Source organism: Bactrocera neohumeralis, unplaced genomic scaffold, assembly GCF_024586455.1.
Source record: "Bactrocera neohumeralis isolate Rockhampton unplaced genomic scaffold, APGP_CSIRO_Bneo_wtdbg2-racon-allhic-juicebox.fasta_v2 cluster11, whole genome shotgun sequence".
Classification (NCBI taxonomy): domain Eukaryota; kingdom Metazoa; phylum Arthropoda; class Insecta; order Diptera; family Tephritidae; genus Bactrocera; species Bactrocera neohumeralis.
The window spans coordinates 15,965,394-15,983,728 of NW_026089624.1; the positions used below are offsets into that span (position 1 = coordinate 15,965,394).

Consider the following 18,335-nt stretch of genomic DNA (forward strand, 5'->3'; position numbering starts at 1 on the left):
AAACATATGTAAATTTCAAAACCAGATGATAACATATATTACATTGAAAACGTTTTTATAATCTGTGCTATGGGATATTTACCATTGTTTATAGGGGAGCAAGTCACATTATTCTCATCCAGCTTATAGCCAGCCCTGCATTTGCAACGATACGCCTCCTTTGTATTCTCACAAATATGCGCGCATAGATTCTTCACTTTACCGCAGATATCATCTAAATCAACATGAGTTACATTTTTACAAAAAGGACATAAATGTACATAACAATATTTGCATTTACTTACCGTCATCTTCTGGCAGCACGATTGTACCATCACTAGCATTTCCAATCAATTCTTCTTGAACAATTAGATCCTTCTCATCGGAGCCGTTAGAAAAATTTCTTGCTTTAGTTTCCAATTTTTCGCTTTCTTCATTACTCACATAATCATCAATTGTTATAGCGTCGGGATAGTTATAATTAGTTTTGCCGCCATCACAGCAAATATGATATGTATCGATTTTTGCAAAATATGAGAAAAGCGCATTGTTGCATTCGTTACTACTGGCCTTTACAGCTAAGCCAACCTGACAAGCGCGACAGCAGTTTGCAAATGCGTTAGTATGATATTCATCATCGCAACGAGTACCCCGCAAAGCAGCTAAGCGTCCCGCCACACAATACCGCTCCTCCAATTTCCTTGAACAACAAACACTATACGTCGAATGACAAAGCCCACGCCACAGGGTGGGTATCGCGTTCACTTCGTAATCGTATTGTTCGCAGTTTTTTTCATTAGCCGCATACTGAATACCATTTATGCAGCATTTTCTAATATGACTAGCGATATCATCTAGAATATAAAACATTGCGTGACTCGATTTACTTGAGTGTTTATACAAAATTGATAATTTAAATTAAAAGTCAAAACGAATCACAGAGCATTTTTTTATTATAAAGAGCATCACTATTGTACATATGGCATCCTAATTACTATAGGGTTTGGTTGTCATTGTCAGCGCGAAAAGCTCAAATACAACTCAGCTAATAATTTTTTTTCAGTCCTATATTCCTTTCGGTATTATATACCATAGAAGTCATAAGAAAAAAAATATGTTAGGCGATAACAAGACTTTATTCCTTGTGTCCTTCAGGTACACCTGAACTTCTTACCTTGTTTTAAGGTTAAGTCGTCTCAGTGTGAAATTTTCGAAAAAATCGTTTTTTCTGTTGCATTATCGGATAGTAGGAAAAAAGTTGGAACGATTTCATGTACTTCTGGTATTAACTTTAATTATGCTGTATAAAGAAATAATTCTCCAATTTTATTAAGATATTTCACACATAAACCAGTATATTCGCCATAAAGTCCACTAGGATCGTCACCCACCCACAGTACGCGTAAGGTAATGTTTGATCGTTCGTAAGTTAAAAAGAGGTAAAGTAACAATAGCATGATTAGAGAAGATAAGGAAAACTTTTTAAAAGGGTTTCACGTAAATTACTGGTGGAGGGTGCCTGGCCTGGCTTAGGTATGAAGAAATTGGAAGGAAATCTACTTATAATGGATATGCATACATATATGTATGTACATATATAATATTTTTTGTGGAAGATGGGGCATACAAGTTTTCCAATGTTATTATTGTAAGAATTTCTTAGGATTTTTGGGATTTGGGCAAGCATCTTGCATGTCCAAGTTTTTTTGTTTGTTAGTGTTTACCAAACTATATGGGAATATTACCGGTGGGGTGGAGCAACATAAAATTAAACAAGAAACAACGTTAACTTCGTCTGTACAGAAGCTAAGTATGTATAATATCCTTCCTATGTGTTTCTTGCAGCAAAAGAAAGCTACAAAAGATGTTTATATTGATTCTAATTGATCAGTTAGAATAGTAACTATATGCTATAGTAGTCCAATATGACCAATAAGGTCAGAGGTTCTAAATTTGGATCAAACTTAACCAGGTTTCGTTGAGATATTTTGTCAAATAAACGAAATTTGCATTCAAGAAAGATACTCGTATTTCAATAACTATGTATATGCTGATAGTTTGAAATAGCTAAATCGGCTCAGTTCGTACCGCTAATCATTTGTACATACGATACTTTAGTATACTTTACAGCATATAAGTATTGCAAACTTCATGACAAATATATATATGTACCCTGTTCAGGATATAAAAAGCGAAACATTACACTCTTTTAAATTTCGAGCCGTTCTTTTTATAATTAAGAGTTCTTTCCGAATGAAGTCATTTGCGTTTCTGCTTTCAGCTCGTAGCTCCTATGGCAAATTACATAAAAGAGAAGGGGAATACGAATTCAGCTTACAAAAGAAAAGAGTTCGTAAAAGACTTGAAACGACATTCTTCAGTAATCAAGAAATGCATAGACACTCCAATTTTCACCACAATGGATTACTTCAATTATGGTAAGCATGTTCGAAAGTTCTTCTCAGAGACTAACATAGTTTAGTTTAGTTAATCTAATTAGAATCTAAACTAATAAGAATTTAATGCTATGTACATACATATATAATAAAAAAATATAAAAACTTTACTTACCAGAAGAAAACGTAGAATCCAGCAACGCCGAAAGCATAAACAGAACAATATAATATTTTTGTAGTCGACTTCTAATTTTAAAACATAGACATTTCAATATATTTGATATTAATCTTGTGATCATTTTACGGCACTGTTTAGTTTTGTATCACAATGAATGATTTAAGTTCTACTGATTATTCTTAACACAATTTTCGATTATGAAAAATTTGTACTCAGAATTATGAAACTAGAAATAAAATTTGTTCCAACGTATGATGCAACGCGGAATGACCTTTTATCTAAGAAATATTCTCCGAGAATTTGAAGTAAATCTGAAAAATACTTATCGTGTTATTCATTAATTAGCACAGAATTCTTGGTCGCTCTAGAACGTTCGAGAACAGGTAGTCAGCAGCAGCTGGAAAATAAATTGAGAGTAAAATGTCAAATGTGTTTTTTTCCAAACTATGTTTTTTTTGAATTGAAAATCACTTGATAAAATTCAATTAAATGAACACAGCATTTTGAATTCCTCATAAAAAAATAGCTGCTGTTTTTCCTCGAAATATGCAATCGTCAGGTACTAGATTATCTATTGAAAAAACTCATTTTTTGCCCCAATGATTTTAGATGAATCTCCAAGAATTAGTGATGGTCAACGTAAAGAGCTTCGGCTGGAACCGGATCAACACAAGCAATAAATCATAAATCAAGGTTATTGTTTAAATGAGTTAAGCCTCCCCCACTCTACCTGGAAAAAACTGACGCACCCTAGAAAGACAGCTTAATACACCAAAGACGACGACACCATAACGCAACACCAACTCAACTTACCACAGCTGTACATCAACCCGCTCATCAAAAGGGATGGACAAAAGGAAAAGGGGCACATTCGTTTACGCAATTCATACTAAGCTATTCGACACATTCGCTTACACACTGCGCACATCGACATTGGCACATTAGCTTATTTATACACTCATACGCGTCAACATCTCGCTACTCTACCGCGATTACCCAGTTCGACCTCGATTCACGGAACCTCGATCGCCAGCTCCAGCAAATCATTATTTTTATAAAATCTGTATAAAATATAAATTTATTTTATAATTAAAGTTGTTAAAGAACCAAAGTATAAAGCGTTTTTTTTATTTTAGTTAAAGCAGTAGTGTGTGCTCCGCAATATATTGGATACAATTAAATCTGCTAGTGAAAATGATTTATCACAAAATTTAAATGCTAAATTTGGCATCTGAGTATTCATGGTCCTTCGAGCCTTGTCGAAAGGCACCTTCGGATTTTAGTAAATCCAAAAAAAATATTATATTATAATATATAAAATTTAGTTGCATCACAAACAATTGTGGTGACGAAAAATCAAAATAAAGTGCGGGAACATAGTGCAGTGACTTAAACAAAACAAAGAGACACAAAAAAAAAACAAAAGAGAACAAATCCATATGTACTTACATATATAACGAACAAAAAACCAAAAGAAAAATGCAGTGACCCATACAAACAAACAAAAAAAAAACAATACATACATATATGTACATATGTCTGTGAGGTAACAAGAATGTGAATAGAGCGGAGAAAAAAGGTGACAGAAACAAAAAAAAACAGGAGTGCATTTAAAAAATTAAATAAGCAAATAGTTTCAACCAACAAAAAAACAACACACAAACCGGGCGTGAAAACCCAAACTAAAAAAAAATATATACATAAATACAACAAATACTATTCGGGCGCGAACAAAAAAAAACAACTCAAAATACAAACAACAAACACAACTGGTCCAACCAACTGGGAGAAGCGGAGGAACAAAATTGGCGGGAGAAGCATACATACATTGGTACATTACAGGCGCTCTTTACATACAAAGGGAATACCAAGTGAGCGTATCAAGTCCTTCAATATATAATATATACCCATATACATTAAATCAAATACCTTACTATTCGAAGCCCACTTACTAGCTTAACTTACAAAAAACCGCACAAATTCAAAAATTTCTTTTCGAAAATTTTCCAGTAGTACCCCTTATGTTTTATAAAGCATTAAGCACGACTGCATACAACAAGTAAGCAAAGGCAAAAATAGTCGAAAATATACAAAAAAAAAACGGAAAATAAATATAGTATATCTGCATATATACATTTATAGCAAAACATACATATTTACAAAGTGCACATTCAATATAAAGGCGTGTAACTTTTTTTCAATTCCGTTTTAAGTCTCTCTCTCACTTTTTCAAAAAAATAGAATAACATCTATGTATTTACACATATGTATATGGAATCTGACTCTGCCACTAAACAAAATCTCATATATTACATATTAACACATTAGTATTCAAAGACCAGTATTCAAAGACCACATTGACAACTATTCGGCAATACCTCTTGTTCTTTGACAAACAAAAACAAGCAGGATTGCGTCCAAAAAGCGACATACGTACATATGTATAAACGAGCACACGTATTAGGGTGTACCTAAATACAAAACTTTCGAACCACAATTACGTTAATAAATACAAAAAAACGTAAAAAAAAAATCTTTAAAAGAGTATTCAATTTATTATACATACTTTATCGCTTCTATTAGATGCCATACATCTGTTTACACTGAGAAAAACTTTAACAATATTTTAATATAAATTATATACAATATAACAAAAATGGTTAATAACGGAAAAAATCAAAATACACCTGCTGGAGCTACACGCTCAAAACAGGTTGTTAAATTCATTTCAGAAAGTGACAGTTTAACAAGATACTGCACTAGATTTGCCACTTCACCGATTCACGAAAACTCGGAATCGTTATTAGAAATAAAAAGCCAAAATCTTAAAAGTTTTTGGACTTGCCTCCAAGCGGCTCATGACGCCATACTAGGATCTGACGATTCAGACTTGCCACATAATTTTAAATCATCGGCTTACTATATTTACGAAAACAGCTTAGACCATTTCGAAGAAATAAAAGCTATGATCTCCGATCAACTAAAGCACATTAAAGCAATTGCACCTACTCCCCACAGTAGAGTAGAGCTGCCACAAATAGACAAGCCAAAAGGCAAGTTCAGGCATCCACCTCGAGGTGCCCGCATGTGACACAGAAACATTTTATGGAGGTTATGAAGAATGGCCGTCCTTCCGGGACATGTTGACAGCCGTTTACATCAACCATCCAAAATTATCACAAGCGCAAAAATTGTATCATAATAATTTCAATTTGGCTTGGGAATCTCTGAGAGCAAAATATGAAAACGAAAGAATACTGGTCGATAAACAAGTAACGACACTAATGAACTTGCCAAAAATTAAAAAGGAAACAAGTGTAGAATTCATCAAACTAGAATCCACTGTTTCAAATTGTTCGTCGGTTCAATCGACACTAAATATTCCCACAGACAGCTGGGACCTAATTCTGGTAAATATTTGCACCGCCGCATTACCAGAAAAGTCGTTACTTCTATGGGAGCAATCGCTCTTATCACGAAAAAAATGCCCAACGTGGCAACAAATGAAAGATTTTCTCACCACCCAATATGAAACTGCGGAAAGGTTAGAAGAAAAAATAATCAAAACTAAGAACATTAAACACGACCAAAACCAAAGCTTCAATTGACCCCAAGTTAGTAGCAAACACAATATAAACAAACGCTTTCACATAATGCAATCGTTCATATCCGAACAGAAAAAACAAACGTCATGCGAACTATGTAAAAAAGGGCATAAACTTAAAACTTGCGAGAAGTTTAAAAAATTAAACATTAACGAAAGGAACAACCTTGTCAGATCAAAAGGACTCTGTACAAACTGCTTGTCTCATACACATAATCTTAAAAATTGCAAAAGGAAATTTAACTGCTTATATTACCATAAACATACAATGCTTCATTGCAGCACATATCCCATCTCACCTCAAAGGAGCGCATATACAAAAAGAACCACGCGTTTAGTTGCAAAAGCAAATCCCGAAAGCCAAAATACTAAAAATTGCCAAGAGACACCATGCTGCTCAAAGGCACAAAAATCTCAAACGCTGCACAGCGAAACACAAAATGTACTAGTTACAGAACTGGTCAACATCATACCAACTCAAGTTGCGTATTATTAAAACAAATACCTTAATTCACAATTTAGGAAATGGCAAAAGTTAAGGAAACTTCCAATAACAAACAAATCTATAAAATATCAGTATGGTAAGCGCTACTCGAAAGCTGGAACTACTCGATCAAATAATGGCCGGCACGTCGTATGACTACCGCTAGAGCCACAATTTTCCAATACTCCACAAATTGGTTTAAAAAACAAAGTCAGAGTTACCTCTGACAGTTCCTATATTAAAAACACATACAAATTTTGAGCCCCGCAGGATGGCTTTGGCCATTATTGAGATAGAAACAATTCTGAACCAATCCTAGAGCGGTGGCGGACTACTAAACGCCAAATTAGTGCATACGCGCTTAAACATAAAAGTGTCTCAAAAGGTCAAAAAAAAAATTGACACTTTTCATACAATATTGCTGTACAAATCGAAACCGTTCTCCAATCACGGCCACTCTCTCGCAAGATCCCTCTAATTTCATAGTCTGAGCCTGGCGTAGAGTTACTATCCTTTATAAGCCGATAGCATAGAAAAGGCAATAAACAGCTAGTTTAACAAACCGATGTTAAAGAAATGTTAAAGAAAACCGTAAATAAAATTAAGGAACAACCTTGTCAGATCAAAAGGACTCTGTACAAACTGCCGCAAAATGTTGTGTTGTAAATAAATGCTAAATACTATGCACTAAATTTAAAACCAAAGGCATTTTCAGGACTTGCAGCATGTATTCTGCGCCCTCGGGAACTGTACAAGCAGTACGCCGCAATCCATGCAACAGCATATACATATATGTATATATATCACAAAATTTAAATGCTAAATTTGGCATCTGAGTATTCAGTTATGTTGACAGTTTTCCTCGATTATCGAAGTGTGGTGCACTCCGAAATTCTTCCGTCTGGCCAAACTGTCAACTAGGAATACTATTTCAGTGTTAAGCGTCGTGTGCGCTAAGGTATTCGTAAAAAGAGGCTGGAATCATGGGCTAGCAACTCTTGGTTTTTGCATCACGGTAATGCAACGTCGCATACTGCATTGGTTCTTCGAGAGTTTTTCGCGAAATTTTCAACCAATAACACGCCGCAGCCACCACTTTGACCTAATTTAGCCACGCATGACTTCTGGCTATTTATCCAACTGAAACAATCGCTCCAGGGAAAACATTTTAAGTCAATTGAAGACATTAAGCGTGAATAGCAAATATAGCAGTAAAGCTGAGTAAGTCTATTGTAAATAATATGACTCAATAAAATATTTAATTTGATCCATTCACAATTGCGTTAAACAATGAACATTGAATTCTTTCGAAACTTTTTTAAACTCTTGGAATATGTTATTTGTTTGTATCACCTGAAAATAATCGACCGTCAACACATAACATTGAAAGATGGAGCCACGTGTAGAAGTTCACGCAAGTGGGGAAAGTTCTCTGAGCGCCATTCACTTGGGAGTTGTTATAAACAATTTTTTTTACCACGCTCAAGCAGCTCACAACTTCCGGTCATAGACCGAGTATCCTCTGAATAGCCAAAAACACCATTTTCAAGGCGAGCTAAAGTAAGAAGTCGAATTATTCCACCCCAGGGTTGTGCGCTGGGTTTGGGTCCCGCCACGTAACAAATGCCCCAATGAAAATGAACGAACAACCTAGGATAAGAGGCCCTCCTTTTGATGACGACCGCGGCAAGCGTATTAAGGATTACAATTTAAGGGCATGCACCTGGAATGTCCGGTCCCTTAATTGGGAAGGAGCCGCTGTCCAGCTGGTTAATATTCTCGTAAATGTAAAGGCTGACATAGCCGCCGTCCAAGAAGTGCAACGGACGGGACATGGACTGAAACGAGTAGGTCCTTGTGGCATTTACTGCAGTGGCTATATAACGGAGCGCAAATTCGGTGTAGTATTCTCCATATACTGGCATTCACACCGTTGGATGAACGTCTGGCCACAATTCGCGTCAAAGCGAAGTTCTTCAACATACTGCTGATTCGAGATTACACCTCGACGGAAGAGAAGGACGATGTGACCAAAGATGCCTTTTATGAGCGCACCTATGAGAGCTGCCCCCGCCACGATATCAAAATAGTGCTTGGGGAGTTCCGAACATTGACTCGGACCAGTTGCCTCTGTGCAGCAAAACACTCACATCAACAAACACAACTTATCATTGTGGCTTCAAATCGACACATTTACCATGCGCCAAAACTTGGAAAAGACCCGTGAAAAGAGGATCGACAAACACCGCCTTTTAATTTCAAAGCTGTTTTTGACAGCACTAAAAGGAGCTCCCATTATGTCGCTATGTCTGAATTTGGTATCCCCACAAAACTTATTCGGCTGTGTCAGAATCGGAAAGTACCTCTACCAAGCGAGGTTTTAGACAAGGCAACTCCCTATAGTGCGACTTCTTCAATCTGTTGCTGAAGAAATTTGAGTAGCAGAGCTGAATCGAGAAGGCATAATGTTTCATAACAGTGTACAGTTACTGGCGTACGCCGATGATATTGATATCATTGGCCTCAACAACTAAGCCGTTAGTTCTGCTTTCTCCAGACTAAACAAGGAAGCAAGGCAAGACGAAATATCTCCTGCCACCAAACAAACAGTCGTCGCACTTATGTCTTGGCTCCCACGTCACTGTTCACAAACACAACTTCAAAGTCGAAGATAATTTGGAACCAGTATTAACACCAACAATAATGTCAGCCTCGAAATCCAACGCAGAATAATTTTTGCCAACAGGTGCTTTTTCGGACTGAGTAGGCAATTGAGAACTAAAGTCCTCTTTCGACGAACAAACACCAAACTGTATAAGTCACTCATTATTCACGTCCTGCTATATGGTGCAAAGGCATGGACGATGACCACATCTGATAAGCCGACGTTACGACTTTTCGAGAGAGATGTTCAGCGGAAAATGTATGGCCCTTGGTGTATTAGCAACGGCGAATATAGCATTCGATGGAACGATGAGTTATACGAGTTATACGACGACATTGAAATAGTTAGGCGAATTAAAAGGCAGCGGTTATGCTGCCTAGGTGTCGTCCGTATGGATGAAAACACTACAGAATGATCTCCACTTCGTTGGAGAGGCCAGGTGGAGAAGGACCTGGTTGCACTTAGTATCTCTATTTTGGCGTCTAATTGCGAATAGAAGAAACGGAGGACGCGCTGCTGTTAACTCGACTAAAACGCATAGTGTTTTCTACGCTACTAAAGAAGAAGAAAAGGATGGGCCACCCACTCTCCTACATCATCGCGCAACTCTTCCTTTGTCTCACACTAACTCTGAACAGATCAGACGCGGCGGCAGCAGCAACCATCAGCATCAAACATTTTTCTTAGAAATAAATAGATAGCACATTTTATCAACACAAATTTTAAAATTAATGAACCGAAAGTAGCATAGTTTAACAGGATGGCACAACAAGGTAAAAATAATACCCAAGTGTCACCACTCCCAAACATTCGACGAGTAATGCAACCGCAAAGCATTTTGCTCAGAATTTCACTACCTCAGCCCGAATTTCCTGTGGATGCAGATATTGTAACCCTCATAAGCCCAACCAATATGTCAGAAACAAACATTGAGTCAACAATTTTTTGGGGCTGTTTTCTGGATCGCAGATACCAGTGTGACTCACGATGTAAGGAAATATAACCTGATCATGCCACAAGTTCCTCCCAGCAACCTAATAGAGTTAAGGACAGTTATCAATTCCGCTCATATTTGCTGATAGCTCTTGGCTGACCTAAACTCAAACCAACTTTTCAACGAAATGCGACGTGGTGGTACCGAGTTCTGCGAAACAGTACTCATCGATCTGTGGGTGATCGCATCAAAAGGTAGCGTAGCAGATAAAATCGCTATTGCAGGCATAGTAAGCAATCAACCACACCAACAACCAACAGGAAATCCGAATGAAAATCGCTCACACCAACGATATACGCACTAGGATTCCACGCACAATAACGAATATGTAGAAAACCCTGCTCTGTAAAATTTATTCGAATTTTTGTAATTAGCATAAAATACTACCGATAAATTACAACTATGTTGTTACTATGTTACCGACCATTAACACGTACTACATTACCGAGATACAACCCTTTATTAGGTTTTTTAAATCTTTGTGACAAGCAACCCATCCTCCTGCAACCCGCAATCCTTCTTTTTCTCACGGACACCGAACCGATTAGACGCACTGACAGCACCAACCATCGGCCCCATCATAGGGAGTGTGTAAGTATACCTTTTGTTTTGAAATAAATGGATAATAAATTGTATTTACACATATATAAGTGATCAGGATGATGAGACAAGTAGAAATATAAATGACTGTCCGCCTGTCTGTCAGTCTGTCTATGCATGCGATAACTTGAATTAAAATTAAGATATCTTAATTAAAAATAGTACACTTGTTCCTTGGCCGTTTTGACGGCCATCCTTTGTGTTTGGCGGCAATTTATACCTGTCCGGTCCCTTAATTGGGAAGGAGCCGCTGTCCAGCTGGTTAATATTCTCGTAAATGTAAAGGCTGACATAGCCGCCGTCCAAGAAGTGCAACGGACGGGACATGGACTGAAACGAGTAGGTCCTTGTGGCATTTACTGCAGTGGCTATATAACGGAGCGCAAATTCGGTGTAGTATTCTCCATATACTGGCATTCACACCGTTGGATGAACGTCTGGCCACAATTCGCGTCAAAGCGAAGTTCTTCAACATACTGCTGATTCGAGATTACACCTCGACGGAAGAGAAGGACGATGTGACCAAAGATGCCTTTTATGAGCGCACCTATGAGAGCTGCCCCCGCCACGATATCAAAATAGTGCTTGGGAGTTCCGAACATTGACTCGGACCAGTTGCCTCTGTGCAGCAAAACACTCACATCAACAAACACAACTTATCATTGTGGCTTCAAATCGACACATTTACCATGCGCCAAAACTTGGAAAAGACCCGTGAAAAGAGGATCGACAAACACCGCCTTTTAATTTCAAAGCTGTTTTTGACAGCACTAAAAGGAGCTCCCATTATGTCGCTATGTCTGAATTTGGTATCCCCACAAAACTTATTCGGCTGTGTCAGAATCGGAAAGTACCTCTACCAAGCGAGGTTTTAGACAAGGCAACTCCCTATCGTGCGACTTCTTCAATCTGTTGCTGAAGAAATTTGAGTAGCAGAGCTGAATCGAGAAGGCATAATGTTTCATAACAGTGTACAGTTACTGGCGTACGCCGATGATATTGATATCATTGGCCTCAACAACTAAGCCGTTAGTTCTGCTTTCTCCAGACTAAACAAGGAAGCAAGGCAAGACGAAATATCTCCTGCCACCAAACAAACAGTCGTCGCACTTATGTCTTGGCTCCCACGTCACTGTTCACAATCACAACTTCAAAGTCGAAGATAATTTGGAACCAGTATTAACACCAACAATAATGTCAGCCTCGAAATCCAACGCAGAATAATTTTTGCCGACAGGTCTTTTTCGGACTGAGTAGGCAATTGAGAACTAAAGTCCTCTTTCGACGAACAAACACCAAACTGTATAAGTCACTCATTATTCACGTCCTGCTATATGGTGCAAAGGCATGGACGATGACCACATCTGATAAGCCGACGTTACGACTTTTCGAGAGAGATGTTCAGCGGAAAATGTATGGCCCTTGGTGTATTAGCAACGGCGAATATAGCATTCGATGGAACGATGAGTTATACGAGTTATACGACGACATTGAAATAGTTAGGCGAATTAAAAGGCAGCGGTTATGCTGCCTAGGTGTCGTCCGTATGGATGAAAACACTACAGAATGATCTCCACTTCGTTGGAGAGGCCAGGTGGAGAAGGACCTGGTTGCACTTAGTATCTCTATTTTGGCGTCTAATTGCGAATAGAAGAAACGGAGGACGCGCTGCTGTTAACTCGACTAAAACGCATAGTGTTTTCTACGCTACTAAAGAAGAAGAAAAGGATGGGCCACCCACTCTCCTACATCATCGCGCAACTCTTCCTTTGTCTCACACTAACTCTGAACAGATCAGACGCGGCGGCAGCAGCAACCATCAGCATCAAACATTTTTCTTAGAAATAAATAGATAGCACATTTTATCAACACAAATTTTAAAATTAATGAACCGAAAGTAGCATAGTTTAACAGGATGGCACAACAAGGTAAAAATAATACCCAAGTGTCACCACTCCCAAACATTCGACGAGTAATGCAACCGCAAAGCATTTTGCCCAGAATGTCACTACCTCAGCCCGAATTTCCTGTGGATGCAGATATTGTAACCCTCATAAGCCCAACCAATATGTCAGAAACAAACATTGAGTCAACAATTTTTTTGGGGCTGTTTTTCTGGATCGCAGATACCAGTGTGACTCACGATGTAAGGAAATATAACCTGATCATGCCACAAGTTCCTCCCAGCAACCTAATAGAGTTAAGGACAGTTATCAATTCCGCTCATATTTGCTGATAGCTCTTGGCTGACCTAAACTCAAACCAACTTTTCAACGAAATGCGACGTGGTGGTACCGAGTTCTGCGAAACAGTACTCATCGATCTGTGGGTGATCGCATCAAAAGGTAGCGTAGCAGATAAAATCGCTATTGCAGGCATAGTAAGCAATCAACCACACCAACAACCAACAGGAAATCCGAATGAAAATCGCTCACACCAACGATATACGCACTAGGATTCCACGCACAATAACGAATATGTAGAAAACCCTGCTCTGTAAAATTTATTCGAATTTTTGTAATTAGCATAAAATACTACCGATAAATTACAACTATGTTGTTACTATGTTACCGACCATTAACACGTACTACATTACCGAGATACAACCCTTTATTATGTTTTTTAAATCTTTGTGACAAGCAACCCATCCTCCTGCAACCCGCAATCCTTCTTTTTTCTCACGGACACCGAACCGATTAGACGCACTGACAGCACCAACCATCGGCCCCATCATAGGGAGTGTGTAAGTATACCTTTTGTTTTGAAATAAATGGATAATAAATTGTATTTACACATATATAAGTGATCAGGATGATGAGACAAGTAGAAATATAAATGACTGTCCGCCTGTCTGTCAGTCTGTCTATGCATGCGATAACTTGAATTAAAATTAAGATATCTTAATTAAAAATAGTACACTTGTTCCTTGGCCGTTTTGACGGCCATCCTTTGTGTTTGGCGGCAATTTATACCTTGTCTATTTTTATACCTTTGGAGTATATTGCTACAGAGTATAATAATTTTGTTCACCTAACGCTTATCTGTATCGAGATAGATGTGTAGTTATATGTACATATGAAAACATTCGGATCACGAGATGAGTTGAATTCCGAGTTACTGTCTATCCGTTCAAGTGCAGTTTAAAACTCCATCTGATTTTTGCTCTTTCCAGTATATAAATCAATCAATGTATACGGATACAAATTTGCACGATTAGTGCCCTTGTGTGCCACCTTATGACTACAAATTGTTCACATCGGACTAAAACTATTCAATCCCCAAGATGCCGCAAACATGGCGACCCCAGTTCCTATCGCGAAATTCTTATTGAAATATCGGTCAATCTGTGAGATTTCTTTTTACCCCCACATATCTAATAGAAAAATTTTCTAACTTCCGACTGACTTTATACTGCATGTATTCGCAAATAAGTGAATTATCTTAATAAAATTGAGAGGAGGTGTTTTTATAATAACGGTGCATAAAATGCGTAAAATCAGGTGAAAGCTTGTCCTAGACACCATATAACTTATATCAGGATTTTAAAACTTCTGGTTTATTTTAAACCTTTTACTATATAATGGTGAGGGCATGCGAGGTACCTTAATGAAACTGTTAAAAATATGTGGTAATGCCAAAAATCATAAAACGGCCAATACTTCCCCTACTTCCACATATCTAATATTAAATTTTCAATCTTCCGGTTGTTATGTCGTGTATATTGGTCAAAATATCATAGCAAAATTAACTGAACGTTTAATATCAAATGTTCTACATGTACGAATTACCCCGATTCCCATATACTGTATACTTGTACTTGTATAATGATTTTTGTTATACAAACAAATCTTACGTCGAATATGTTGGTCAGTGTATACCATAAGCTATATATTTTAAAAATTGTTTAAACAAATTTGTTCTCGAGTATACCTGAGTAATATATCCTTGTTCGAGGTATACAAGTAAGAAAGTATGATATTAATTCATAACATATTATTGAGAATGTGTAAAATATATTTTGCTCGATATAATATCAATTTTTTATTAACTAATATAACAATTTTTTATTTTTATACCTCGGACAGAATATTTTACGTAATAATAGCATGCCGAATTGTACAAACTGGTCATGTAATTCTTTTGGTAATTATGTCGCTATTGCTTAAGAATAAGTAATAATTAAGTTGTTAAAAGAGGGACAACTCTCTTAAAAAGCTGTAATGCAACAAAACTTCTCAGAAAATGTTACATTGAATGCAACACTTTTCACATAATTCACTTTGAGCGACACTTCGACAAATTTGAGGAGAATTTTTACATATAATTTAAGATATATTCCGTTTTGTCAGAAAATAACACATTCAGGCATTCACTTCCAAATGAAGCATACTTGCACAGAAAACGCATTTATTACAAAACCTCTATTATATTATATTATATTATATTAGGATATATATCTTATATTCTGGAAGTAAGCATATAAATAACAGTTTATAAAAGCAGAATTTCATATTGTGGTAAACTTGCATTATGTTAGATACCTGATTGTTGGAGAATGACTATGTAGGTGAAATAGATCAGATTTTAAACACAAATCGGTCCTCAAAATGCAGATGTATCAAGTTGTACACTTAACGCTTTCCTAAGATAAAGATTGTAGTGTATGGTGGGGTTGCATATTTCAAATGATCTACGAGCATTTCTCGTAATGTATGCACAAGCATATGAGTTTAGAACACTGCATTTATATTATAATATATTTTTTTCTCAAGTTTCTATGAGACATCAGTTTTTGTTCTTAATTTTTTTTTTTATTTTGACTCTCTTAATATAAATGACAATAACACATTTTTTATTTATCCGTAGGTATTTAAATTCATGTGCTCATATGACTACGTCATGTGCAACGACACATATTGACGTACATATATGTACATATATGCAACTATCTTCATATCTTCATCAGTTTTAATGATAAATTGTTGAAATTTCATCAATCTTGGAATTCGTACTGACACTTTGCTGCTTATACCGTTACACATACCGAGTGACTGATGAACTACATAATTAATCTGTGTAATACACACCACACCAATGCAGCTGAGTACATTCGTTGCTTACGATCGTTGACGATTTGGTTAACTAACTGACTTGTCTTATTGTGTTTTTCGTTAAAATTATATTATTTCTTATTGGTCATTTGACTTCGAATTTTCTGTAGCTGTCTGCAACATTTTTGATATATATAGCTTGGTTTTCATTACTACAAGACATTTACACAAATGATGTATCCACTGGTTGTTTACCTGGTTTAGCTTGGGCTTAAATTTGTTATAGTTCAGTGTTCAACATAATAAATAAAAAACGAATCATAAACATTCTTTCACATGCACTTAGTGCTTACATATGTACGCTCTGACATTTGTTCATGAAAACATGAGAATGCTTAATTGCTATCATTCAAAATATGTGCACATAAATACATACCCTGCAGGAAACCGAAATGTTCAGACATATTTTAACGGCTTCAACATATTACTTATGTAGCATGTATTTGCTTATTTAACTTAAAGCCTTGACAGACGGCAGCTTTAATCCGAATTAACTGCGCACTTAATCAGATCCAAATTTGTAGGTGACAGGCGGCAGGTAGTTTGAAACTCTCGTAAATAGCTGATTGTCATTTTTATAATATTTTCAATGGAAATAAATAGAAGATAAACATTGCGGTTGTTAACCGACCAGTATGGGTACGGCCAGATCGAAATACGACTTTTTTTCGCTGTTCAAGATCACTAATAAAATATGTAAAACAATGAAACTTTAAGAAAACGCGCAATTTAAATATGCTTGTGGCAATAATTTGTGATGTGACATTGTTTTACTATATCATAAAGCACACTCTTTTATTAATACATACCATTAATGCAAATTCTCTGTTCGCAGGACCAAACTAATTCATCTCCCTGTAGGGCACATACAAATGTACTAGCGAGTTGTCATATCTAACTGAAAGTAAACAGCTCAGATAAGAGCAGAGTAAATATCGGATATGAATACACGCACAAGAATGGGCACACTTAAGTATGCAAACTAACATACCCAAGTAACATTTCCTTTGGTATTAAATTTTTTTCGGAATTAACATAAGACATTTAAAACTCAGGGGGATTATGTCACGTTGGACAAGAGCGTTGCCAGTATTGTTCCTTTGATCGGGAACCCTAATAACGGATAAGTAAAGTTGACCTGCCAGTGAGCTTAAAAACTTTCTATGTACATTTGTTGACCACATTGGAATTTATCTTTCGCGACGAAAAGGCTAGCAATGTCGCCAGACTACCGGTAACATTTTTATTATCCTTCCGTATGTATCTAGTAACACTCTACAGGCCCTTGAAAGACGTTGGCTAAGTTAATATGCTCTAACCAATTTTTTTCGATAAAAAACTTTGCTTTTTGTTTTTTTATCTATTACTATATTTGATTTTAAGTTTGAAGTTTGAAAAATATAAGAAATAAATCTTTTCAATTGTCGTTTTAACTATTCAAAATAAAACAAGTAAGGAAGGGCTAAGTTCGGGTGTCACCGAACATTTTATACTCTCGCATGATAAAGTGATAATCGAGATTTCATTATCCGTCATTTACATATTTTTCAAATACCGTATTTGTGTAATGTTTTATTCCGCTATCATCATTGGTTCCTAATGTATATATTATACAAAGGAAGCATCCGACGGAGTTCAAAATAGCATTATATTGGAAGAAGGCGTGGTTGTAAACCGATTTCACCCATATTTCGTACATGTCATCAGGGTGTTAAGTTCCTGAGATATGGTTTTTGGTCCATAAGTGGGCGACGCCACGCCCATTTTCAATTTTTAAAAAAAGTTTGGGTGCAGCTTACTGTGTTCCTGTGTAGTGTTTCTGACGTTTTTTGTTAGTCGATTACCGCACTTTTAGTGATTTTCAACATAACCTTTGTATGGGAGGTGGGCGTGGTTATAATCCGATTTCTTCCATTTTTAAACTGTATATGGAAATGCCTGAAGGAAACGACTCTATAGAGTTTGGTTGACATAGCTATAGTTTCCGATATACATATGTACAAAAAACTTTGTAATTTTTACTCAAGTTACAGCTTCACGGACGGACGGACAGACGGACGGACAGATAGACAACCGGATTTCGACTCTACTCGGCACCCTGATTACTTTGGTATATATAACCCTATATATGACTCTTTTAGTTTTAGGACTTACAAACAACCGTTATGTGAACAAAACTATAATACTCTCCTTAGCAACTTTGTTGCGAGAGTATAAAAACTGGTCTACAGGGTGATTTCCAAAGTAAACAGGACTTTAAAAAAAAACAGAGAAGAAATGTTTTTTTTTGGCAAAATCAATTTATTTTATTCAAAATAGTCTCC

The 18,335-nt window shown here is 36.7% G+C and overlaps 2 protein-coding genes across 8 annotated transcripts in view; one reads left to right on the forward strand and one right to left on the reverse strand.

Annotated features, from left to right (window-relative positions):
* Window positions 1-16,302, reverse strand: part of LOC126766126 (fibulin-1-like) — a 37,264-nt gene extending 20,962 nt beyond the window's left edge. The window contains exons 1-5 of one of the 7 annotated variants that reach the window (XM_050483985.1): window positions 15,442-15,935; window positions 2,551-2,950; window positions 424-833; window positions 285-354; window positions 83-214 (exon numbers count right to left, since the gene is read on the reverse strand). In XM_050483985.1, coding sequence (XP_050339942.1) covers window positions 83-214; window positions 285-354; window positions 424-833; window positions 2,551-2,674 — 736 coding nt within the window. In that variant the 5' untranslated portion in view covers window positions 2,675-2,950; window positions 15,442-15,935. The other 6 variants (XM_050483979.1, XM_050483981.1, XM_050483983.1 and 3 more) reach the window with 6 other exon arrangements.
* The window catches only part of LOC126766148 (uncharacterized), an 897,272-nt gene that overhangs the window by 336,336 nt on the left and 542,601 nt on the right, over window positions 1-18,335 (forward strand). The window lies entirely within an intron of this gene.